General features: G+C 38.6%; 1 protein-coding gene across 18 annotated transcripts in view; it reads right to left on the bottom strand.

Moving 5' to 3' along the window:
• Positions 1–26,469, bottom strand: part of DENND1A (DENN domain containing 1A) — a 539,854-nt gene that overhangs the window by 322,670 nt on the left and 190,715 nt on the right. For all 18 annotated transcript variants that reach the window (XM_049114466.1, XM_025475080.3, XM_025475091.3 and 15 more), the window contains one exon: positions 23,899–24,018. In XM_049114466.1, coding sequence (XP_048970423.1) covers positions 23,899–24,018 — 120 coding nt within the window. The remainder of the gene's footprint in view (positions 1–23,898; positions 24,019–26,469) is intronic.

Raw genomic sequence — 26,469 nt, 5'->3', positions numbered from 1 at the left:
TGCTGGAACAACTAGACATCCACATGCAAAGGAAAAAAAATTAAAAAACCTCTCAACCTCATACCTTAAAAAAAATTTAACTCAAAATGTATCACAGATCTAAATGTAAAATATAAAACTTCCATCTTTGTGGCCTTGTAGTTAAGCAAATAGGTCTTAGGACACTAAAAGCAAGATCCATAAAAGACATATTAAACTTTATCAAAATTATAATCTTCTGCTTTGTGAAAAGACACTGCTAAGAGAATGAATAGTAAGCCACAGACAGGGAGAAAATATCTGCACATCATAACTGACAAAATACTTGTATCAAGAATACTTTTAAAACTCTTAAAATTTGGGGTGCCTGGGTGGCTCAGTCAACTGAACATCCAACTCTTGATTTCGGCTCAGGTCGTGATGTGAGGGTAATCAGAGTGAGCCCTGTGTGGGGCTCCATGCTCAGCAAGGAATCTTTTTCTCTCTCTCCCTTGCCACTCCCTCCCCCACCACTCGTGCTCTTGCATGCTCGCTTATCAATCAAGCAATCTTTAAAAAAATCTTCTAAAACTCAACAATAAACATATCAGTTTTTTTAATGGGTAAGAGATTTCAATAGACACTACCAAAGAAGAAATACAGATGGCAAATACCCCATGAACAGATGCTAAAAATCACTAGTCATTAAGGAAATGCAAACTGAACCACAACAGATCCCACTAACACCTAACAGAATAAAAACTAAGAAACAGTGACAATACCAAATGCTAGTAAAGATGTGGAACAACTGGAACTCTCATACATTACTGGTAGAAATATAAAATGATACACCCATTTTAGCCAACAGTCTGGCAGTTTCCAGTAAAGTTGAATGTATACTCAGCGTATGACCCAGGAACGCCACTCCCAGATACTTACCAAGAGAAACAAAAACTTGTGCTCACACAAAAATCTAGATGTAAATGTTTATGACAATCTTATTCATAGTCACAAAAACAAGAAAGAACTCAAAAGTCCTTCAATAATGAGTGGATAAACAAACTATGGTTGCATCTATATGACAAAATACCTTCTCCACAATAAAAAGGACCGAGTCGCTGATACATACAACACAGATGGATCTCAAATGCATTTTGTTACGTGAAAGAAACCAGTTCTCCAAAGAAATAGATGAGATTACATTTTAATGGCACTTCAGAAAAGGCAAAACTCAGGAATGAGTCCAGACCAGTCATTGCCAGGGGTTAGCAACAGGAGGAGGGTCTGGCTACAACCAACAGTATAAGGAAATTTGGGAGGAGTTATAGAATTGTCTGTATCTTGGTTACAGTAATAGATATAAGACTATGCATTTGTCAAAATTCAAAACTGTACATTACAAAACTGAATTTTATCTTATGTAAATTGAAAATTTAAAAAGAATTAGTCATAGTATCTCTTAATTTTGAAAGAAGAAATAGATTTAAACTTCTCTAATGCACTTATTTGATCAAATCTGTTTAGAAACACAGACTCTGGAATCAGAAGAATCCTGCTATCTTTTAGTTTTATCACTTTAGGCAAGCTCCTTAATCTCTCCAATCTTCAGTTTCTTCCTCTATACAATGGGGACCACACTGCCCTCTCCTAATGTCATCATCATGAGGATTAAATGAGAAGTGGAAAGTACATGGAAAGCATTCAGCAAATAGTAAGCATTTAATAAATATGAGCTGTTGCTGAATTTTTATGCATATTTTAACAAGTTTTTTTAAGTTATGGAAATAAGGGATGTTACATTCACTCAAAAACCAGAACTACTTTAAGATTATAATTTAAGATTATAACGTGATACCTGAAACCAGCAGAACTCAACTCTTCAGAGGAAATTGTTTAAAATATACAGATGACTAATCATTTACACAGTTAGCTAATATCTCGTGCTTTTCTTAGCAGGGCTCAATACTACAATTGATTGTTTAGTTGTGTCTGCCCTTAGACCCTTGGGCCATGTAAAGATGGGGAATGTGTATGTCTTATATTGCTGCATCCCTAGTGCCTTCAGTGGAATATCCAGACCTATAGAAACTCAATAATTGTGTCCTTAACCTAAGTCAGACAAGGCAGAAAGTATGGATGCAGGGCAGCAGAAAAGAATGGAAAGCATATGGGTTTTTGAATCAGGTGATAACTGGTTAATAACTAATATTAATTTATTAGCTAATAACTAACGTTCAAGGCTCTTTTTCTTTTTACCTAAAACGAAAATAGTATTTCCCTTGCCAGACTGTTGTGAAGACTGAATGGGACAGTGTATGTGAATGTACTGATGCTCAGTTCCCTAAACATAATGGCTTCTACTATGGCAAATTTCTGTCTCGTTCTCTTATACTAACACATCCCAAGAGTGGGCTTGCAAAAATTTCAAAAATAATAAAAATTAAAAGCAGTACTAGAGTTCCGGTTAGTTACCAGGTAAAACTTATACAGGCATCAATACTACAAAATAGTATCATGTTATTTTTTGATACTCATAACAATTCTTTGAAGGACTTAAGTCCATCCTCATTATACAGATGAGGAAAAGAAGTCCAGAAGAGTGAAGATAGGGTTATGGAGATACAGCTTAAAAACAAACAAACAAACAAAAAGCAAAAACAAAAGCTGGGACTTGCACCTTCTGAGATTATATTGTGGGCTTTTCCCCCCAGGGGAATCAAGGAACAAATCAAAGGACACAGCCATCTAAAGGCTCAATGACCTTCTGAGTATTAACCAGTTGATATTAAAATACTCCAATTTCTACTATGCTCATTTCTAAATGTTCTAAAACTGTCCATCCAAGGAAGGGTGCATAGTTATTCAGAGTCCCTACTATTTACCAGGCACTCTGCTGATTTGCAAATACCGTCTCAAACAACACCTTGAGGTATATCCTTATATTTGAATTTCAGAAAAAAAAAAAAAAAAAGAATTTCAGTCATGAGGGGGTGGGGAGCGGGGAATTGTTTCAAGAGTTTAGATAACAAAAAAGATCCTAAACTGGCAAGTGGGGAGCTGAGAAACAAACCCAAACCTGTCTGATCCCAAAGCTCCTGCTCTTCCCACTATACCACAGTGCTCAATTTCAATAATTTTTAAATTTCCAAAGAGGCCAGCTTCATGAGTTCTTCATATCAACCTCGGTACATACATAGCACTCAGTATTCACCTGAACATCTAGAAATTATCCTTTCAAAATAGTAAGTGTTGAGATAAATTTCCTTTTAAGGAGTTTTTATTGTTAACCAAGAATTTGGAATTGCCAAAACAACATCTACCTTTTAAAAAAATCAGTTAAAAAAAATAAAAAATAAAAAATAAAAAAATCAGTCAAGACAGACTGTGCCTTCTCTACAGGTACTATCTAGACATGCAGTTCTGATGAGAAGCAAAATTCCTCACAATAATTATATACACTATGGCAATTTTGTCTTAATTGAGGCTAAAAGCACACACAAATGAAAAAAAGGTCTTTGCGAAGTGTTTGAGACAGATTACTTGTAAGAGATATACCGTGAGCTTGGAAGAGCTAGCATGATCATTTCCATTCTACAGAGGGAGAAAAACCCAGCATCTTACCCAAAGTCATACAGCCCATGAGTCTAAATCAAAAGTCTTTGTAGTCCTAATCCAATGGTCTTCTCTTACTACATCAGGGTTCCAGGCTAGGTCATGTTACGATGTAAGGAAAAGGTCCCTGCTTTCTTAGTTTTTTCCCCCAGGCAGAGCTATCAGGGGGAAAAAAGATGACAGCGTTGAACCACTGTCCCTGCCTACTTTTTAAAAATGGATATCGCATTATTTAATATTCCATCTAAAAGTGACAAAAATGCTAATAATCAAATGCAATTTTAAAAATGTTTAAATATTGCCATGAATTCACAAGACTGTACTAAAACCTCTATAACCCCTGTGATCATGCATCTCAAACACATTCACGGGAATAAGGGGGAAAAAAAATCAACTAGGAAACATGAATTATAGCAATAAAGCCCTAACAAGCTCATGGGAACTTAATATGGTGTGATATTTTTTTAAAAATGACAGAATATTTGAGTCTTAAGAGATGATGACAACTAGCTAGTTCAACTCCCATTTTACAGTTTAGGATGTGATCCACATCAGGCACCTGGCCTGATGTCACCTGGCCTATTAGTGGTACATGTATGAAACTTGAACCTGGGTCCTCAAACTAATCTTTTCTATACATACTACACTGCTGCCAACGAAGACTGCCTTTTTTTTTTTTTTTTTTTTTGGTAAAGATTTTTATGTATTTATTCATGAGACAGAGAGAGAGAGAGGCAGAGACACAGGCAGAGGGAGAAGCAGGCTCCATGCAGGGAGCCCGACATGGGACTCGATCCTGGGTCTCCAGGATCCTGCCCTGAGCTGAGGGCGGCGCTAAACCGCTGAGGCTAAACCACTGAGCCACCGGGGCTGCCCTATTTTTTTTTCCTCAAATACTGCCTTAATTATGATCAGTAACCTCACATTGGTACTTAAAGTTATAGAATGTCGATGTAATGTAGTCAGCATTTTTAAGACAATTTCATTAAATCTAACGAGGTAAGCTAAAGGAGTATAGCAGTTAATCCTGCCTGAGTTAGGATTATAATATTAGGTTAGAATTACTGTTGGCATATAAGATGGAAAATCGTCAAAAAATTTTAAAATTTAACTTTGAATTGAACTTGGTCCTAAAAGGGCAGTCACCATATAATTGAGTAGTTTGAATTAAATTTACTAAGAAAACCTAGTTGTGTCTGGAAGAAACATAACAGAGGTAAAGATTTTTGTGTGCATCCCCTGATCTTCAAAATAGGGTTATATGACAACAGGACATGCTCTCTCCCACCTCAGAAAAGAAATTTCTAACTCTATTCATTCTCTTTGGGGGGCTTAGCAGCCATGGGGACACTTCAAAGGGGGCAAAGGATGGACTGGTGTAAATTATGAACAACTCCCATCCTCTGAAAATTCTTTGAAAACAACACTCTTAAAACAAATACACCTCCATTCCAAGTATGTAAATGGACTGCCATTTGGCGACTGTTAGTGAAATTTGCCATTTACATTCTAAGCTATTATGTAACCAAAAAATACAAATATCCTTCTGGGAGATTTACATGAGAAAATTCTATCGAAGACCTTATAAAGGGGCCCACTAGTTTAATGATCTTAGCTTAGAAAAACTTCCTGTAAGAATGAGAAATGGAAATAAGAGGAACAATACGCAGAATAAAAAGTGCTGAACATATTAACATTTATCAGGGGACTCGTAACCAGCATTTGTTGAAGAGGATTTTAAGATTAATAGCTAAAATGAAATGAAATTTAATACATATTAAAACTAATCTATAGGTTTGTTACACACACAGGATCTCAAAAACAGTCACTAAATAGGACTTAAAACCCTAAACAATTGTTTGCTGATTCTCCTTTTACAAAGTAAAAAACCTGAAGATAAATAATCATCACAAAGCTGCACACTGCTGACATCTGGGCCAGATTACATCAAACACTGCATTTCTGTTCAACACAGCGCAAGAGAATAAAAAAATTTTTCCCAATTTAAACCTGTCCCTAGAGCCATAAAGAATGAAAAACTGCCGAGTCAACAGCTTCTGGGTTTCTGTGCGCGTGTATGTGTGTATATGTGTGTGTATAGGGGTGGTGATGTTTTTGTTTGCTTGCTTGCTTTTCATTCTTTACTTCATGCATTTGTAATATGTCTATGTACTATTCTCCTCTACCCGCCCCCACCCCGTCATCATTCTCAGAACTTGCACTCTGAATTATTATGGAACAAGCCTCATATGCTAAAATGCCAAAAGGATTGGCTACTGGTACAGAAACCATTTGAAGGACACCAGTAACTTTTGTTAAGGCTATTGTTTTATAGTTAAATGCCATTCAGAGCAACTTGAACCCGACCTTTCTACTATCAAAGAGAGCAATTCAGTGCGTTGCCTGGGATTTGGCTGGCAGGCCATCCTAATATTTATCTGGGGACAACCTTCACCTTTGGCTAGAAAAAATACTAACACGGAGCTTGAAAAGTAAATACTATGGAAAAGATTAAAAGTAAGGAAAGTAAATACTATGGGAAAGATTTAATCTGGATTTGCTGTGGCTATTACTCAAATGATAGAACACATAATACTTTGTTAAAACACATTATTTTGTGTGTGTGCATGCACATACATATAAAAGCAGCTAAAAATATTTAGTGTGGCTTTTAGCTAGAATATAACATTCCAGTCTTCACCCCAATCTACAACTGTTTTCAAAAATAAAATCTAAAGGACATGTGACCAGTTGTCCTCCCATACTCTCAAAAAATCTGTTCAACCACTCTGATTTCAGTGTTGCTTTTCATTAGAAAGAGGTAGGAAAAAAGGAATTTGTGAATCTTGAGAGCTGACTTAAGAAATTTTAAATAAATATCTTATAGACACTAGGCCAGGCAGTGCACTTAGGGAGTAAGAAGGCCTAGCACGTGTGTAGAAGAGGAAGGGACAGTAACAAGTATACACTCAGCTTTCTTCCTAAGTGTCAGGATTCCTTGTTTTCTTATTAAGAATAAATTTTCAAGCATTTATCTTTTTTAAGCCCTAGAACTAACATCCTCTTCCAAATAAAGATAATCTTCATATCATCATAATCATATAACAAAACTAAGGGGCAGCCCAGGTGGCTCAGCGGTTTAGCGCCTGCCTTTGGCCCAGGGCGCGATCCTGGAGACCCGGGATCGAATCCCACGTCAGGCTCCCTGCATGGAGCCTGCTTCTCCCTCTGCCTGTCTCTGCCTCTCTCTCTCTCTCTCTCTTTCTCTCTCTGTGTCCCTCATGAATAAATAAATAAAAGATTAAAAAAAAAAAAGAAACTAAGGGGGAAAGGCACACTTTAAAGCATCTGGAGTGACAAACTCAGAAAAGAAATGTGGTAACCCATGGGAAAAATGTCAGTCCGGCTTCCATCTGACTTGTAGAGCTCAAAGTTAGCTCAAGTTTTCAGGTTCTCCTCTTCTGAGATGATGAACTCATACTATCATTTTTAATGAGAGGTTTATATCTGCCTTTGATGTGTGAAAGACACTCCCAGCTGTAGGAGAGTACAAGATCTAAAATATTTGCTTCAGCTGCAAAGAGCTATTAATGAAAGTTTAGAAAATGAGGTAGCATTAGAGGGGGAGATCTTTAGGAAAAAAGATGACATGCTCTCATCTTATGAACTTTGGGGGGGAAATAGTCCAGTAAAATGAAATCTGACAAATAATCTTCCCTTTTCTACACACCAGAATTCTTCACCCTCTTCCACCTTGTCCAGAGTACATTCTTAATCCCCTGGTATGTAGAAGACAGAAAATCGGCTTCTGATCATTTGCTGTTCATACTAAACACTAAGGGTGAGACGCACACAATAAATACAGAGGTTATGAAACCCAACAGATTCATCAGCTCATATGGAGAAGAGTTTTAGAATTAATTCTTATAAAAACAACCTTTAAGTGTGCTTAAGGGAGAGAACTAACAGTGAAATCCTGTACGAAGGGGAACTCAACACAAGCTGGAAGAATTCTACGTTAATTTTCTGTACTGCTTAATGTTCTGAGATCACAAACATTTCTTTTTTTCAAGAAGCAAGCAAATGGAGAATCTGGCTTTCTTAGAAAATATATTTAGATAGGCTGAATGGGTGATTAACAATCACCTATTTTTAGTAAGAGTGTACAGAAAACAACCATTAAACAATTTCCATAGACCACTAAAGTCTTCTCAATTTAATGAAAATAGCAACTATTAACCATACTGACATATTTATAAAATATTACAAAGTGAAATACCATTCTAACTCTCCATATTACACAATGGCTATATAAGGCAAGAAAATCTATGGGAAAAAATGCTTATTTTTGTCTTTGGTATTAGAAATTACACAAATACATAGCATTTAAAATTTTTTAATACAAATATTAAACATAGACAAAGATGTAATTGTTAATGAAAAGGGGCTCTATAAAGATTTTCTGTGTAGAGTCTGAGACATTTTCAATCACTCTTAGCTGGTCTACAGAGTAACTACACTCCCTGAATGAGCAGCGAGAGTCATAGAGGCAGCAGACCTTTACATATGATTCCCTTTGATAGAAGACAGAGAGAAGCATATGATGAAAATATAACTTCCTTTCTGGAAAAAAAAAATTCTGTTACTAACTCCCAAACTAGATGTTTTATATAACATTTTTACCTGTATATTATCGATTTTACAAAGTTGGTCTCATTATCTTTACAGATGTGGGAAATGATCAGAAAAGTCAAGTGTTTTTGATTTATCACATGGCTAAGCTGTCAGAACTTGAATCTAGTTCTGACTAAATCTAAAAGCTTTATTTTAGAACTTTAGGTGACTCAACATGAAGGCATCATCTACCTTCTGTGGGAGGAATAAATCTGCTAAGGAAAGGGTGCTGAGGAAGGCAAATTGGGATTGGGAAAGGAGCGATCTCAGCAATTTTATCCATCCAATAAATACTTATGGAGCACCTATAGATCAGGTACTCATAAGTGTTCTCTCTTATTTACATCTAAATTCTTGTAAAGCCTCTAGGAAATTATATAATTTCTCTTTCTAGAGTTTTCATGTTCCTAAGGCCTATGTGCCACTGATTCCTAGGCCAATGTGACATGCCTTTTTTCCTCCTTCACACATACCTGATTGAAATCATGCCAAACCTCAGCAGCTTTTAGAAGTGACGGCTTTGCTAGAGCATTTAGGTTAAAAACAACAATTTCAACAGCATAAGTGGAAATAAATATCATTTTCCAATAACCAAAATTTAACAAACGGTTAAGATGGACAGATATGACTGTGTATCTCGGGATGACAGTTGATAGACTCCCTACCCATCATCAACATGTTACAGTATTAAAATAAATAAGCTTTGTAAGCAGAATAACTACTTCCTCTTTTTAGTATGATTCACTTATTCATTTTTTAAAACATTTTATTTGCCTCCCTGTCTTTAAATTCAGATAATGTAGTCCTTGGATTAAAGACTAGAACCAGGGAAAATACTAGTTTCTTGTTTCAATTAAGATGCTGGTTTGCAGAGGCAGCAAATCGTCTAAGGTCTTTTCTTAGGATTCTTTTTGATAGAGAGCAGGGCCTAAGAAACTGCTTCACTTCTTCATGCCTCAGTTTCCTTGATAAGTAAAATGAAGAGATACCCTGGCTGTCCCTTCAGCTTGACAGGAACGAAAATGTGTTACATAAAGTTCCTGAGTGGGTGGGTGCTGAGTACCATTCAAAACCAACAATTCCCCAATCTTCGTTGCAGCAAGTTCTTCCTCTATATTTGAGCCAACACAACGCTGATGAAAAGATTAAACCAAGGGTTCTGAGGGGAGAAGGGAAAAGCAAGGCTTAACACCACTGAAAAGAAAGGGCAGTTCTTTTCTTCAGCACCCCCCCCCCCCTTATATTGAAAGATAATTCTGAATAGTCCCAGCCAGAACACTAGGAAGACATGTCCAATTCAGGCCAGAGTGTGGCTTCTGGAGTGAAGGGGTATCGCAACGCTCTGGAGGTCAGTCTCCCCTGCACATACACAAACACAAGTGCACAGCTCCCCAACGCTGTTTGTCCCCTCGGCCTCAGAGCCCTGCCAGTTGGCAAACCCAAGCCAGGAAGTTGTCAATTCCAATTGCGTTTAAGGCCATGTAGTCCTATTAAAGAAGCCTTGCTGGTTAAGGGGCGTCCTCTGTTTCCAAAGCATGGGAAAAAAAAAAAAAAAGCGCTCTGCTTAGATTGGAGCTGGCAACTTTCACTGACTAGAGTTTTCAAGGAGCTATGAATGAGTTTAACAAAGGAGGTCTGTGGCTAGTTTCTGGCTGAAGTCCATGTCAACAGTTTTTAAGGTCACAGGCCACACTAACTAACATTTATTCCCAGAAGACCCTGTTCTAAACACAAGCTGTAAGTAGTACAAATTTGGAATTTCTCTGTAATCCCTTGAGATATTCCTGATCCTTCCACATGTTTCTGCCCAATTAAAAACAATTCTCACTTTGCACCACAAGAGAGGCCAAGCTCAGCGATCTCAGTCCATCCTTAGGGTAGATGAACAAAAACCTGCCAAATCAAAGGGCTCGAGTGGGGAAGGGAAGGAATTCAGCTGGATCACAGTGAAAAGTACAGACAGCTCCCCAGGGGCTCAGTTTGTAAAAGAATAAAACGGGTTATGACAGAGATCCTGAAGCCATAAATAGCAGGTTTGAGGCACACATTGGGAATAGGTTCCTAGTCCCCCTACACAAATAAGATAGAAATTTCTGAGAAAATTAAAAGGTCAACTAGGTGAGTGGAAAATGGCGATAACCTACAGGACAGCTGCTAAACAGCCCACTGTGAAATTAATACAATCGTTTCTCAATTGAGATAAACTCTAACTCACTTTTAACATTTTTGAAATCCAGATGCTTCTTGAAATCAATGTGAAAATTTAATGCAACCCTCTTTTTCCCCCCTGAGAAGCCATTTTCACATCAGTGGTACATTTCACAACTGATGGTGTTATTTTAAATCTTGCAAGGCAACACGGGAATAATGACTTTGAATTGAGCATCAAAAATCTCACTTAATCCTCGTGGCTACCATGGGAAGTATCTTTTATTTTATGGATCAGAAAACAGGTTCACCAAGGTGATATGACCTGCTTATACTCCTATAGCTAGTAAGCGGTAGAATCAAAATTTGAACACAGGTCCTCCCAGAGCTTAAGTCTACACCACAAACTTGGAGGGACATAGGGGGAGACAAACTCGCTAGAGCATCAATTGTCAGTTTGGTAGTTAAAGCATGTTGTTTGTAACATTCTATATATTTGGAATGATGTGCTATATGAAGGTAGATATCATTTTCCCAAGTTAAAAAATATATAAACTGTGGTGCAATGAATGTTTGGGTTGAGCATGACAGGATAAAACTGCCAGAAGAACTACTTATTAAAGACATAGAAAGAAAAAAAAATAAAGACATAGAAGAAGAAAATTAGGAACACCCATAACTCCATTACCTAATTATTATTTCTAATATTTTGTTAATCAACCTTCGTTTTACTATGAATTTCTTACAAAAAACAGATCATAATTCATCTCTTGCTTCTTCTGTGTAACATTATGTCCTAAATGTTCTCTGTATCATTAAAGGATCACCAAAAAACACTTTAATGGCAACACTGTATCAGAGTTTAGCTCTTCCCCTCCACAAATGGTTTTCTAATTTTTCATTCCATATGCTACAATAAACATCCTCATACATGTACCTGTAAATATATTCCTGAGTTTTCCTTAGATCAGATTCCCAAAAGCGGTAATGACTTAAGGGTTTTGAATATTGCCAATTGTTTTCTAGGAACACTGGATCATTTTATACTCTCTCTTGCCAACAGTGTGTAGATGTCCAACTGATGGCCACCAAATGTCATCTTTAAGTTGACATGACCAGGTTCATGAAGACTTGGTTATGTACATGCCCTAACAAATCACACTGACAAAGATACGTATATCACAAATTGGTCTGTCCTAGTAATAAATCCAGCACTGTGTAATGTTGTAAGGCTACAACTGCCTTACCAACTACCCTGCCAGGATCTTTGCTTACATTTCTTTAATCTTCACCAAAAAAGTAGATATGAGGAAATTAAGGCTCAAAAAGAGTAAATGGAGCCCCATGTCCAAATTGACAGCACTAGAACTCAAGCCTTGAGCTGACTCCTGACGATGCTTGTTAAGCCATGCCACCTCACAGCTTATTCTACCTTTCAAGGATGATGGATCGGCTTCCTCCTATCTCCCCAGGGACTGCCTCTATCTCTAGCAATGCCTCTTTAGACAATGAGGTCAGTGAAGGACAATACCTAAATCTCATGGGCTTTGAGAAAGAAGAGCATGTCGTATGTTCTCTTTAAAAAGCAAGGGGCAGGGGATCCCTGGGTGGCGCAGCGGTTTGGCGCCTGCCTTTGGCACAGGGCGCGATCCTGGAGTCCCGGGATCGAGTCCCACGTCGGGCTCCTGGCATGGAGCCTGCTTCTCCCTCCTGTGTCTCTGCCTCTCTCTCTCTCTCTCTCTGTCTATCATAAATAAATAAATAAATCTTTAAAAAAAAAAAAGCAAGGGGCATGCAACAGCATTGTGGGATTACGGCAATGCTCACGAAGAGCTGGTAGAATCATAATGGCACTGCCCCTTTAGAAAACATTTTGGCACTATCCAATAAAATTGAAGAGAAATGTATCTGATGACATAGCTATTCAACTCCTCGTTCTACATACCAATAAACCTAGTGCCTAGGTACACCAGGTATCTATTCAAGAATGTACATAAAAGCCATGAACTGGAAACAGCCCTAATGGCCACCTACAGTTGAATACTTAAACTATAGTACAGTCATACAATGTGGAACACGATAGGGCAAAGAAAACTACACTATAAGCAACAGCAAGGTCAAATTTCACATGTTCAGCAAGACAAATAAGACTTAACAATTCCAAATTGTATAATTCAGTTCATACAGAGTTCAAAACCAGAGAAAACTATACCGTATTATTTAGAAACACGTACATGGGTGACAAAAATTATTCTGGGGTGTAGGAGATTTCTTAGGTGGTGATTACATGGATATTTGCTATACAATCATTAGTGTGTACTTATGTTTGCATATGTGTGCACATATATATAATACCTATAAATTTATGTATATGTGTGTAAACTCCATGCAATTTTCTACTTGCAGATTATATTTCACAATTTACAAAAGCACAGGTTTGTAATTAAATATTTACATAGTAGATACAATATACAAAGAACTTTATCAAGTGTTCACTGTCTTAATCTTTTTTTGTCTTATTTAATCTTACCACAATATTCTGAATTAGTATTATCCTCAATCCACCACTGAAGTAACTGAGACAAAGATAAATAATAGATCAGTGAAAACATTTTTTATTATGAATGCAATTTTTAAGATTTTTTTTAAATATTTTACTTATTCATAGAGATGCAGAGAGAGAGAGAGAGGCAGAGACACAGGCAGAGGGAGAAGCAGGCTCCATGCAGAGAGCCTGACGTGGGACTCGATCCAGGGTCTCCAGATCATGCCCTGGGCTGCAGGCGGCGCTAAACTGCTGCGCCACCGGGGCTGCCCTTTAAGAAGATTTTTTAAAAGATTTTATTTATTTGAGAGAGAGTGAGCATGAGAAAGAACAGAGAGCACAAGCCCTGGGAGTGAGAGGGAGGAAAAAGAAGCAGACTCCCCACTGAGCAGGGAGCCCATTGCAGGGCTTCACCCTAGGACCCCAAGATCATGACCTAAGCCAAAGGTAGATGCTTAACCACTGAGCCACCCAGGCACCCCAAGAGGAAGATTAAAAAAAAAAATACACACAAGTGTTCTTTCTACTACAAGTACTGAATTTGAGGAAAGGATGACTTCAGGGAGGAGCTCCACTACATGAAAGTTAAACTATGTCTTCATTTTTTTAAATATTATTTATTTATTTATTCATGAGAGACAGAGAGAGACAGAGAGAGGGGGGGAGAGAGAGAGAGAGAGAGAGAGAAGCACAGACACAGGAAGAGGGAGAAGCAGGCTCCATGCAGAGAGCCTGACATGGGACTTGACCCCAGGTCTCCAGGATCACACCCTGGGCTGAAAGCAGTGCTAAACCACTGAGCCACATGGGCTGCCCCAAACTATTTCTTCAAATAGAAAGATCTAGAATTATAATCTCTGAAGAAGTTTAATGCAAAGTTAAAAAAAAAATGATAAAAACAAATATTATCTCCAATGGTCAGAGATATTGGTTATCTTTAATTAGGATGATCAACATTTAGTATACCTTCATATACTAATAAATAATAAAAAGTACAAACTAAAAATTTCTCTAAAATTAGTATCCAAAATTACAATTTTTTTTAAACAGAGATGACCATAAAAATCCTACTAAGCAGAAAACTAGACAGTAGTAAATGAGTCTTTTGGCTTGGAGTTGTTTTTGTTTGCAGTAGTTTTTTTTTTAAAGAGTTATTTATTCATTCATTTATTTATAATAGACATAGACAGAGAGAGAGAAAGGCAGAGACACAGGAGGAGGGAGAAGCAGGCTCCATGCCGGGAGCCCAACGTGGGACTCGATCCCGGGACTCCAGGATCGCACCCTGGGCCAAAGGCAGGCGCTAAACCGCTGAGCCACCCAGGGATCCCCCTGCAGTGGCTTTTTGTTTTGTATTCCCCCAAAGACTTCTTCCTTCCCTATAGGACTAAAATTAAAAAACAAAACAAAACAAAACAACACCTAGTAATAAGAGCTCAGGCAAAAAGTACAGGTCACTAAATTTCACCTAACTTCGTTTTCCACCACACTTTTAAGTTTTATTTTTTTTTTAATGTCAAGTTTTTGAGAGCCAAGGATTTTTTTTTTTTTTTTTTTTGCTGCACTTTAGGCTCATTAATACACATAAAGAGCTAGTTAAAATACCAGACTGAATAAATGAACAATGGAACAATTAACCCCACATATGAAGTTCCACCCACTTTACTTCAAAGGCTTCTGAAATAGAATGGATTAGAAACCATAAATGATGCCTCTCAGAACTAATTTCATAATAAATATTGCTTTGTGTTATAGATAAGGGATTAAAAATCTCCACAGTGACAGCCTAACACCTGTGAACTGAGTTAAAGGGCAACTGTCCTTGGTTGTGCTAAAGATTACTGGTAGTAATAAAAACCTACTCAACTTCCACTGCATATTGTAAGATAGAATTTAATTTCATCTATGATGTTTTAAAATTCCATATATTTCTACATAAAGTTTTAAGATGTGTGTTAATTCGTTCTCATTCAGAATGTAATTATCCAAAAATCAAAATTTATATTGCTATCTAACTTTAAAAGTATTTCCTCTATGCTACATAACTGTTTTTGCCATTCACAATACAACTCAGACTGATATAAAGGATTAAAGACATAAATGTACAAAGTGAAATACGGAGAAGAAAAGTAAGCTAAGTACATTATTTACCACTTGATTTCATGAAGACTTTTGATACTATTTCCATACTTTTATGTTCATTGTTTTCAAAAGTTAATAACTATTCCTCATTGTCAAGAATCTGGTAATAACTTACACGTTAAGATAAAAAGTAGTTGAGAGGTTTTGGTTTTTTGTGGAGTTTTGTTTTGTTTTGTTTTTTTAACAAAAATACCAAAGTAATTAGCCAATCGACAAAGTCACTACAGCAAATGCAGTTTTTAAAAGAACATAAGTCTTGGCAAGAAAACACTAGCTCAGATTTTCCTAAGAGCTTTCTTCCCTTATAAATCAATCTCACACAAAGTATACAATCAAAAACATTCTTAGGAAAGAATATCTAATGAGATGCAAAGAGACTTACGATACACTCAATGAAAGGGCTAGACACAAACCTATACCTATAGCATGATCCCATTCAAGGAAGAAAGCACCCCCAGTCACTATTAAGAGTCATGGGGTATTACAGTATTTCTTTTTCCTCAAGTTTTCTAAACTCCTCTAATGAGGAAGTATATCTTCATAATCTCATAAAATAACACCCTAAAAATAAGTGGCTCATAATTGCTTATGAGAATTGTATGATCTCCAAACTTTAGATGGCATAATGATTTTCCTGTTGGACGTGATATAAAGAGGTACACAATCACCTCGGTCTTCTAGAGCTTCCCCATAAGGGACAAATGCTAGGCTTCCCATTGCTTCTAAACTGATCACTGGAGGGGCCAGACAACCTAAATTCGGACTCCTCTTTGTATTCACAAATCTAACTTGCTCTTAAAATAAGAGTGCAGCTTAGATCCAAAGGGCAATTTGAGGTGTGAAGCATATTGAGTTGTTTTCCTTTCTACCTCCTGCCCAGTGAAAAGCAAAGATAAGGCTCAAATAAATGCCTTCTGCTTGTTGTTGCTGTTATAGGAAAGTGGTTTGCTTGGGGAAGGGTTGGGGGGGGGGGGGGCAAAAAATTTGCTGACACTCAAACTCTACTAAAAAGCATCAATTGGCTTCTGTAGAATGTGTTCCATCTTCCAAAAAGGGTTCCTCACATGGAATTCTTAAGACTCTTTCAGAAGGCAGGCTCAGTTTCACTGGTTTTCCCATTCAAACGTACTTTGCTTCAGATTTAAACAGAACTGATCATTTTCTTTAGAATCATACGGTTGGATTGTTCACACAGACTGCAATGATGCTGGCCTTGAAGCTAATTGGAGGTTCCTGAGTCTAGAAAAACCTTAGATCCAGGTGGCCTTGGCCTTATTCTCCTGAGTTGGAAGAATCATCGCCATATCCTGCACAAACTCTGGACTGGGGGATCAAAAACACGGCTATTAGCCAGCTAAAAACCTTGGGACAAAAATCTCTTTTTAAGTCCCAATTTCATGGTTTATAAAATGAGGGTGGGCTGTAGTATATTATTTCTAAGAACTCTTTTTGACAGCTCACCTCTAAAATCATTGTACAGCAGCAAACTACTCATCAAGGCTCTTTTAACTAAATATATACAGAGAGTTGAAAAAACTTTTGAAACTCATAATGGCTGCTCTGGTGGCAAGAAAATAAAATTTGAAGTTTTGAATCAGTGCCAAAAGTAGGTTACTAGAAATATGTCCAAAGCTGTTGAGAGCATGAGCTCTGGGTTGGATCTGGGGTTCCAAATCAAATTCCCTCACCTACTCCTGGTGAGATCTTGGGCAAGTCACGTACCTCTCTCAGTCTCAACCCCCTACTTCTCTGTAATGGAGATGATTTCATAAGGTTGCAATAAGAATAAATGAGAATTACATAAGCCACCTGGTATATTAAATAAACTCTAACAAATGATCATTCCCCTCTCCTTTCCAAATCCTCTGTAGGGAGTCCTGGTTTAGTCTATCCATCTACGAAATGGTCTGACATCAACCATCAGCAGTAGTTGCTAGAGGTAGCAAGTTGAGTGGCATATGAGGCGATGAGAGTAAACCAAATGAATCAAGTTACACCCCTGGAGTTTCTAGGGTGATTGCACTTGTTGCTCTGTAGTAAGCTTCATGAGCCGTAAGACAAGGAAATGCTCTGCTTTCGAAACAGACTGAGAAAATATCACGGTCTCTTTTAATCTCCAACTCATTCAGTCTCAAAATGAAAATCTTCTTTTAGCTGAAGTCTTGAAGTTTCAAATATCCACAATGCTGGGCTCAGGTTGCTTGAGGGAAGGCTGAACCAGTCTGGTTTCCTTCGAAAAGAACCAGGAGGAGTAAAGAAGTTTCTTCCTACTGCAGACAACTCGGAGGCCAGCTGCTGCTACAGAAGACACACCTGTCTTTCCAACTGTCCAGCTTCCCAGCCCTCAAACAGCAGACCACTAGGAGAGTAAGGACAGTTTCATTTATTTTCCTTTCTTTTCTTCAAAGGTGATTTTTTTTTAACTGTACAGCTTGTTACTATTGTTGAATTGTGGCTCCCCAGAGGATTATATGTTTCTAAGCATAAAGGCATCTGTGTGGCAATAAAACATGCAACATTCCCCAACTAGTAAAATTAAAAAAAAAAAGTTATCACCTCCCACAAAGTGATGCTGTGATGAGCACACTTCCCATGCAAGCCTTTCAAAATACTGAAGATCTCAGAAAGTGTCCTAGGGCTACTACTAAATCATGGGTTGATCCACAATGGGTAAAATTACAATCTGCCACAGCAATTGGGCCTTCTCCCAGCTGACCATTTAGAAGACAACACTATACCCATCATACTTTTACGGGAAGGAATTAAGAAAAAAAATCAAACAGCTCCAGAGAGATGGAAATACTTGAAAAGCAGAGGAAAGTCTTCTGTTAAGTAGTGTGAAAGATCCAGGTTTTCCAAATGGTATTTAAGGCATTGGGAAGAAAGGCTGATTTCTCCCAGAGGGGCCCCAGCTTTGATGCCCAAACTACCCTCAAACATCAGGCTGTGCAGTTTTGTATAGCAGGGTACCCTCAGGCGAGACAACCATAAATAGCTTAAAACAAGAATAGGAGATTCCATCTGTTTCTGGAATATTTCAGCAGCACCTGCTTTCAAGGTAAAAATCTGGGAGCTGTCCCCACAGCCTTCCCTCCCAACTCCCTTCCCCATCCCCCACACACTTACTTTAAACCAAAGCAGCTAACACACAATCCATGCAAAAGGGCTTCTGCCACCGCACCTGCCTAAGGAAAGAGCCCTTTGATTTTTCTCCTGAACTGTAAACACTAGAACAGTTAGAGAAACCAAAGTTCTTAAAACCAGACTCTTTTATTACTTCTAGCTTTTTTTTTCCCTCTGTGAAAACTGAGCTTTTTGTGTTTATAGTAGAAATGAGCACCATGCAGATGAAAAAGGACACAATAGTTGTGTCTGCCATTAAGTCAGAAAGTGTTCCAGAAGGAAGATGGTTATCACTTAACCCAATTAATGTCTAAACATAAGCCCATATGCTAACTTAAGTGGAAAGGAGGACAAGAATTCTTCAACAAGGTCCCGGGAACTTATTTCATTGTTATAGTTAAAACAGCAGCAGCAACAAACAAACCTAAAGCTGAGGCTTGAAAATTCTCATCTAAATCAGAGTGCCACCCCCAAAATGATTTGCAGCATCCCACTAACAATGGCCAAAAAAATCCCAAGCATGTGCAAATATCAATTTCAGGTACCAAAAAGCCATTTTCCTTTTGGTGTACAAACATCAATGTCTCTAATGCCTGCCCTATCATCTAGTGATGCGCCATTTGCTTTGGGGTAAATCCGAATTCTTAGGCATGTCCCACAAGGGCGTTCCCAACCTGGCCCCAAGACATTTATGGCATCATCTTCTGCTACTGACATCACATGAGTGTTCCATCTTGCCACATCTTTCCTTTCTCTGGACTTCACATGCCTGTTCTCACTGCCTATGAAGTTCTTCTCCAATTCTTCTCCAGGAAAGCCCCCAGTGATTCTTTAAGACCCAGCTTAACTGGAAACCATCAGCAACACTTTCCCGATTCAGAGATGGGCACTGCCTAATCAGTGACCCCAAAGAAATCTGAACACACAAAATTTTTTTTTCAAATAGCACTTATTGCATTATATTTTACTCTTTACATAGCCCCTTCCCAAAGACTGTGGCTCCTAAGACAGTAAAAACAGTCGAAGTGAAATGGCAGGTATGTATCAAAATCAGAGGTGGCTTGGGAACGGTGCACTCAGAAGCATATTAAATTTCAAATCTGGTTAAGGACCAAAAGTACTTATTGTTTTCAGTTTGTAAGACCAGGTTTTAAAAGTTCAGCTCATCAAAATCTTGAATGAACATGGTATCTGAAAGGTTCTCATACGGGAAGCTGGGGTGAGATCTTTATGTCTATGCTGGGGTACAGAAAGGCCAAAGACCAAAATGTTACACATTATTCATTCCTGGCATATACTACATACTAATTGAATAACAATTTAAATGTTAAACTAGGGCAGCCCTGGTGGCGCAGCGGTTTAGCGCCGCCTGCGGCCCGGGATGTGATCCTGGAGACCCAGGATCGAGTCCCGCGTCGGGCTCCCTGCATGGAGCCTTCTTCTCTCTCTGCCTGTGTCTCTGCCTCTCTCTCTCTCTCTCTGAATAAATAAATAAATCTTTAAAAAAATTAATAAATGTTAAACTAAAAAATATTAGATATTATCTTGATGAAACAAGTTATTTCCTCCCAAAACGCATGATAGGTTCTGAACAGTTTTATAGGGGTATAAGGACAGTTACTCAAACTTTCTCAAGAGCTTCAACAAGATTCCTATACATAAAGGAGAATATTGCGTAACAATTATTTTTAAAGTTCCTTTATAAAGGGTAAAGAAATTTAATTATTGTGTGACATATCTCCCATAATTCACCCCCACAAACAACACAGTTATGGTTTTGAGCTCTTTTGCTCTTTCTGTTCCTCCAAAACCAGAAGTTGGCTATAAATAACATATCTAATTATAATTTTAGCCTGGATGGAACATGTCTCATGCAAACAAATCAGAAGCCATGAAAAAATTATGGTTCTAGATCATTTTATGGTGTTTGAAAGATTTCAGAGGTAAATGCTTATACGACATATCAGACTCAGCTGGTGCTACCTGAGAATGCTACCATACTCTCTCACATTCCTGGGTTTATAATGAAGAAGGACTAACTTACCCATAACTATTATTCTCCTAGCTGTGCTTTTAATCCAGTATTGATTGGCTACCATCCAGTAAATAGTTAAGTAATATTATGGCAAATCTCAAGGAAAATTAAAATGCTTTAATAGAAAGAACCAGTCAATTATGGGAAGAAATAATGCATTTGACTTTACATACCATGGTATTTGTGTTAATGAGATTTGTTTATACTCTAGCACAACTACATTTCTATCAAAGTTAGCTGGTGATAGAATTTAAATCAACTTTTTAAAAAAATGTTTAAAAATAAACACAGGGCTTATTGATCAGGAATTCTTTACTTCATTAAACAAGTATTACTAAGTGCCTATTAGGCATAGCCATTCCTCAGTGTACTTTGGGTATATTCGTGAACAAAAGAGATAAATCTGCCCAGGCTTCATGGAACTCTTACATTCCAGGGGGAAGGAATAGACATTGCTTCTAATAATTAACCCAATAACTTATACTGTATAAAAGATGTCTAAGAATCTCTCATTATGAAGTTAAGTTTAAATTTTCTTTTTTTTTTTTTAAGTTTAAATTTTCTAATACCAATGGCCTAGTCCTTTATGGACATAATGCCTATCACTTAACTAGATCTCCCTGGTGAGATTCAAAGGTATACCCTCTTACAACTAACAGAAATTAAGTTTGAGAATATGAACCACATCTCTCTACAAATAACTGTATTTCACATTTTCTCTTGAACTGGTGTCTCATGAGGCCTGTGCTCTCACTCAGACCCTTCAATGTCCTGTTCTTCTATTCACATGGAATACATCTCCCTGTCTCTGAAAGCCTTGCACACAACATGCTGGCCAAGCACTACACTAAGTGCTAGAGATACAAAGTTGCTTAAGACACAATCTTTATACTCTTAAAGAGTTAATCTTAGAGTAATAGGAGGAAGAGGTAAAAGGATGCTCAAGGTTTATGAGTGTGTAACTTAAGTATGCAAAGCATGCTGGGTGCACCCAGAGGAGAGGATGATTACCTTTGCCTGGAGAAGGCTGCTGTGGATGGATGGATAAATGTGTGAAGTCAGAGAGGTCCAGCAACTCATATGGGCCAGGAAGCATAGGAGCATGGGAGAGCAGTCAGAGAGGAAGTGACCCTAAGAAGCTAAATCCTGGAACAGAGGAGGCTGTGTCTGCGCAGACACCATCACTGGAAGCTATGCCTCTCACGAGAAGAAACGGAATGCAAAAGTAGAGGTGGCTTATGAGCAAACAAGTTAAAGTACTGGTTAAACACTGAGAATAGTGACTGGACCTCAAGGCACTGGTTAAAGGGAAAGCATCTGGGGAAAAAAAAAAAAAAGGCAAAAAGACCAAGCATCTCCCAAAGGCAAGAGACCAACAGCACTAATAGAACACAGACCCAAATCACACCTGCATTCTCCAGGCAGACCTCTCCATTGAACATGCTGCCAACTCGTCACCCAAGGTTAACACAGACCCTTCCATTCATATTCAGTCTCAATTCCGCAATGTTCCCATACCAAGCAACAGGAGAAGTACCACTGTGTGTGCCTTCTACAAATGCACAAGCTGGATAAGATAAAGTGAGCGCCCCCCCACCCCATGTTGAATACCCATGAAATGCAGGTCTCAGAATTCATTTGGACCCTATTTTTAACCACAGTCACTATCCTCTGGCACTAGAATATCAATAGTAAGAAGACGCTATGCCATGGAACTGTCCTGTGCATAATATATATATAGCATATGGCAGCATGATCATCTATCTCCCTCGTTAATCTTGGAACTCCTCAAGGACAGGGACTAGCTAATAGTAGGCACTCAATTAAAGGCTGACAAACAAATAAATGAATTAACCCACCAATTTTTCCCAGAGTTCTAACCTAGTATCACGGATAGAAAATATGCCAATTGCTGCTATTTTTCATTCCAAATGATGGCAGCACAAAGGCTAACCAACTAGCTTTTTGTAAGCATGACATCCATGACCCTACATATAGACATACAAAGTCAAATACCAGAATCAGAGGAAAGCAATTTTTAAATTAAGATTTTTAAATTAACAGTTTTCCAGACTCAGAAATTTGCTGAGTGAATGTCATAGCGTCAGCTTAGAATCCCACCCTGCCCCCAAAACATGTACATCCCAGCTTTAAAAGGAAGAAACACCATAAACCAAAATATTCTGAAAAAACAAACACCTTTCTGCAAAACTTCAAGAACTTGTCTTAAACCCTCATCTCCTCTAAATGACTATATAAATAAGCCGTGCCCAGGCCAAGGCTGAAATAGAACATTAGGCAAAAATGGGAGAGAAAATTTTGTTTAAAAAGAAGAAAAAAAAAAATCCAACATTGTTGAATCAAAAAGTAAATAACCATTTATATCAGACTCTAATACTCCAGGCAGGTCATCCTTGGGCTGAGCTACTGAGGCAAGTTTGAGAGCAGCTGCACACATTTAATCTCAGAGCATCTGGGTTGTATACCTCCTTCCTGTGGTCTTTCCAGCAGTTGCCCTCTGGTGCCTGAATTATAGACGTGAAGCTTGGTGACGGACAGAGGTGACTTTACTGATTATTAATAACAATAACTGCATTTGTGTAGAGAAATGCAAACATAGCAGTCCAGATGGACAGTTACTGAGCAAAGGCACTTCAAAAGTCAGCTCTTTCTCTTATGGCATGAGTGAGTGAGTTTGTGTGTTTGTGGGGCTGGGGCAGGAGGTCTTTTCTTGGTGAGAAGAAGAAAGTGCAAAAACTAATGTACCAGAGAACCACTCTTTCTGGAATTCATAGAGTCTGGCCTTTTATCCCTGGGCGCAAGCCTAAGACTGGGGACCCGGGTTTTGTCAGGGGCGCCTCCCCACTGTCCTGTCCTGGGCTGCTCCACACGAGCAGAGAGAGACAGGAGGCAGGCCCCTCTGACACCTACTTAACCAAGGCAGATGGAGAGGGGAGTGTGTGGGATGCCTTTACTTCCCCCTTAGGAGGCGCCCAGCAGGAGCCCACAGAGCCAGGAGCTCCAAAATCGGATTTCCACACATCCTCCCACCCCAGAACACACCTTGCCCCTCTGGCAGGAGGAAACAGAGCATTAAGCAAGTGTGGCTCTGCTGTATGAAGGGGTTTTAGAGGACCTAAAGAAGCCTTCTTCCAGGATTCTGTACTTTTTCCAAACCTCCAGAGAAGGAGCCAAGTCGGGAAACAGTTACTCCCTCAGTGACCCAAAGAGGGCAAGGGTATTACTTTGAGGAGGATGCAATCAGTGTCTGCAAGACGTCCTGAGCTACAGACACATACTTTATTAATAATCTTACATACACAAAATGTCCAAGGGAAAGCCTAACAGGCTAATTTCTGACAGCTCCAGATAACAGCAGGAGGAACTGAAGCCACGCTGACCCCCCAGCTTCCACATACGCCACAGAAGCAAAGATCCCTTTCCCACCCAAGGGATGTGATGCAAATAAATAAAGACAATTATCTGCAGAACTTAAAGTGCAAGAACAACATTGTGAAGTCCTTCTCCCCAAGTGCAGTGACTTGTGGGAAACAGATAGAAAAATAAAAAGGACAGCTGGGAAATTTAATTACAGAGGAATGAGGCAAAGGCTGACACTGTTTCACAGAACTAGCCAATAGCCAAAGCCACTCTCCCTTACCTTAAGATACAGAAGCAGCTCTTCGCTCCTGAAGATAAGCGGCAGAACCCAAATCTCTGTTTGCTGTCAATGTCAGTGAGCACGAATGTGAAGTTCTGGCCAACTTGGCTAACTGTAAGGCTGCAGCAAAGAGAGAACAAAGGGAAAAATGAATGTGCAATAAGTTTCTTGATAAAGTATCTAATCATGACAAGTCATTGAACCTGTAACATTTCCTTTCTCAGTGGAACTCTTTATAAATGAACTCAAAATTTACACACTTCAAGAGAACATACGGGGCGGGGGGGCGGAGCGGCAGGGGAGGAGGAGGAAGAGGAGGAAAAAGGAAGAAGAGGAAGAAGAAGAAGAGGAAGAAGGAGAAGAATGTCAGCCAGTAGCCCCTTCTAGCGACCATCTTAATACCAAAGTAGCTACCAAACCTTCCACTTAACTGAGTTCAGGCAAGTAGGCCTGTTAATCATCTCATAAAATCCTAAAAGGTGCATCCTATTAACCTCATTTTATAGATAATGACCACCTCATCACCTGATTGGAGCTACCAAACCTTCCACTTACTGAGTTTAGGCAGGTAGCCCTGTTAATCATCCCACCAAATCCTGAAAGGAGCATTCAATTAACCTCATTTTATAGATGAGAAAATAGCCTAGAGCAGCACTGCCTAAGGTGCCAGCTGGTAAACTGCAAAAAGCTGTGTTTTAAACCCAGGCCTTTATGATGCCAAAGCCTACTCTGCCAGCTTGCTGCTAACGACGCTCACCTGACCATTCCTCTAGTTGGGAAAACAGTAATGGTGACAGAATTTAAATGTCCACTATGTGCCAGTCACCAAGTTAGACTTGATATATAGCACCTCATTTACTTCTCTATCAACCCTGGAATTTAGACGATGCTCCCATTTTACAGAAAAGGAAACAGCAGGACTAAACAGGTAGGTAACTGAGTCATGTTCACAGCGCTTCTAAGGGGAGGAGCTGGAATTCAAGAGGGCAAGGTTACCTACTATGTTTCTACATTCCTGTATCTTTCAGAATTTAAGTTTATGAGGAACATGTATTCTATAGGACAGAAATATCAAATGTCTAAACAATGTGAGGTGCTAAGAAATGGAAACAGGTTTTAAAGAGTAAAGAAAAAGGGATCCCTGGGTGGCGCAGCGGTTTGGCGCCTGCCTTTGGCCCGGGGCGCGATCCTGGAGACCCGGGATCGAATCCCACGTCGGGCTCCCTGCATGGAGCCTGTTTCTCCCTCTGCCTGTGTCTCTGCCTCTCTGTCTCTCTCTGTGTGACTATCATGAATAAATAAATAAATAAAATCTTTAAAAAAATAAAAAAAAAAAAGAGTAAAGAAAAAAACCTACCACATCAACACAAAAATCAACAAACCACACATAAAAATAACATAAAATAGGAAATACGTTTCAAAAGATTAAAAAACATATTACTAATGAGATTAATCTAGAAACAATTTTTGCAGTTGCAAAATGTTTTAAAGACCACTTTTTTTTTTAAGATTTTATTTATATATTCATGAGAGACAGAGAGAGAGAGAGAGAGAAAGAGAGAAGCAGGCTCCATGCAGGGAGCCCGACGTGGGACTCCATCCCCGATCTCCAGGATCAGACCCTAGGCTGAAGGCGGCGCTAAACCACTGAGCCACCTGGGCTGCTTGAATATTTAAGTTTTTAAAAAGGAATCCAAGCTAAGTGGTAAACTGACTTTAGAAGGCGGCCTTTAGGGCAGCCTGGGTGGCTCAGCGGTTTAGCGCCGCCTTCAGCCCAGATCCTGGAGACCCGGGATCGAATCCCACATCGGGCTCCCTGTGTGGAGCCTGCTTCTCCCTCTGCCTGTGTCTCTACCCACCCCCTTCTGTCTCTCATGAATATATAAATAAAATCTTAAAAAAAAACTTAAATATTCCAAATCCTAATACATAAATTTATGCTAACATAATAGTTTAGAATTTGACACTGAATTATCCAAAGGAACTCATTAACTTATATCGTATTTTACATACATTGTATTTTACAAAATATACTCAAATTGGCAAAATATTCAAACCAATGCTCTCACCTGTAATTTATAAGTTGTTGGCAGAAATGAAAAATCATTTACAAGGCCTTTTCCAAAGGCAGACTTATTGAGTCTCTGGATAAGAATTTTTCAAATATGAATAGCCTTCCTTTCTAAAACTCCCTCATACAAAACACATAAGCAAATGAAAATTAAAGAGACTTTCAAGATATCCCAGTACAAAAAGGTCAATGGGCCCTACCTAGTCATGTTTAAGAAAACAATTCCATCCCCTAGAGAGTGGTTAGAGAGTACAAGAAAATAATCCAGAAAGAAAAGAAAGTGCCCCACTCTCCTTTTTTAACTAGGAAGGTGAGCGAAAACAAGGTGGCAATTTAAAAGCAGTGTGGTAATAAAACAGGTGTAAGTAATGCTATCCCTCCATCTTACACAAGCCAGAAGAAGGAACACATTTCTATAAAAGTTATAGAGCTGTCCAGGGGACACCAAACTCTACCTTCTTATGGCTGTTATGTTTTATCAATAAAGCTTGGATACTGTG

This window comes from Canis lupus, chromosome 9 (assembly GCF_003254725.2).
Source record: "Canis lupus dingo isolate Sandy chromosome 9, ASM325472v2, whole genome shotgun sequence".
Lineage (NCBI taxonomy): Eukaryota > Metazoa > Chordata > Mammalia > Carnivora > Canidae > Canis > Canis lupus.
Note: the sequence above shows the minus strand (reverse complement) of the source record. Positions and strands in the feature narration are given on the sequence as shown.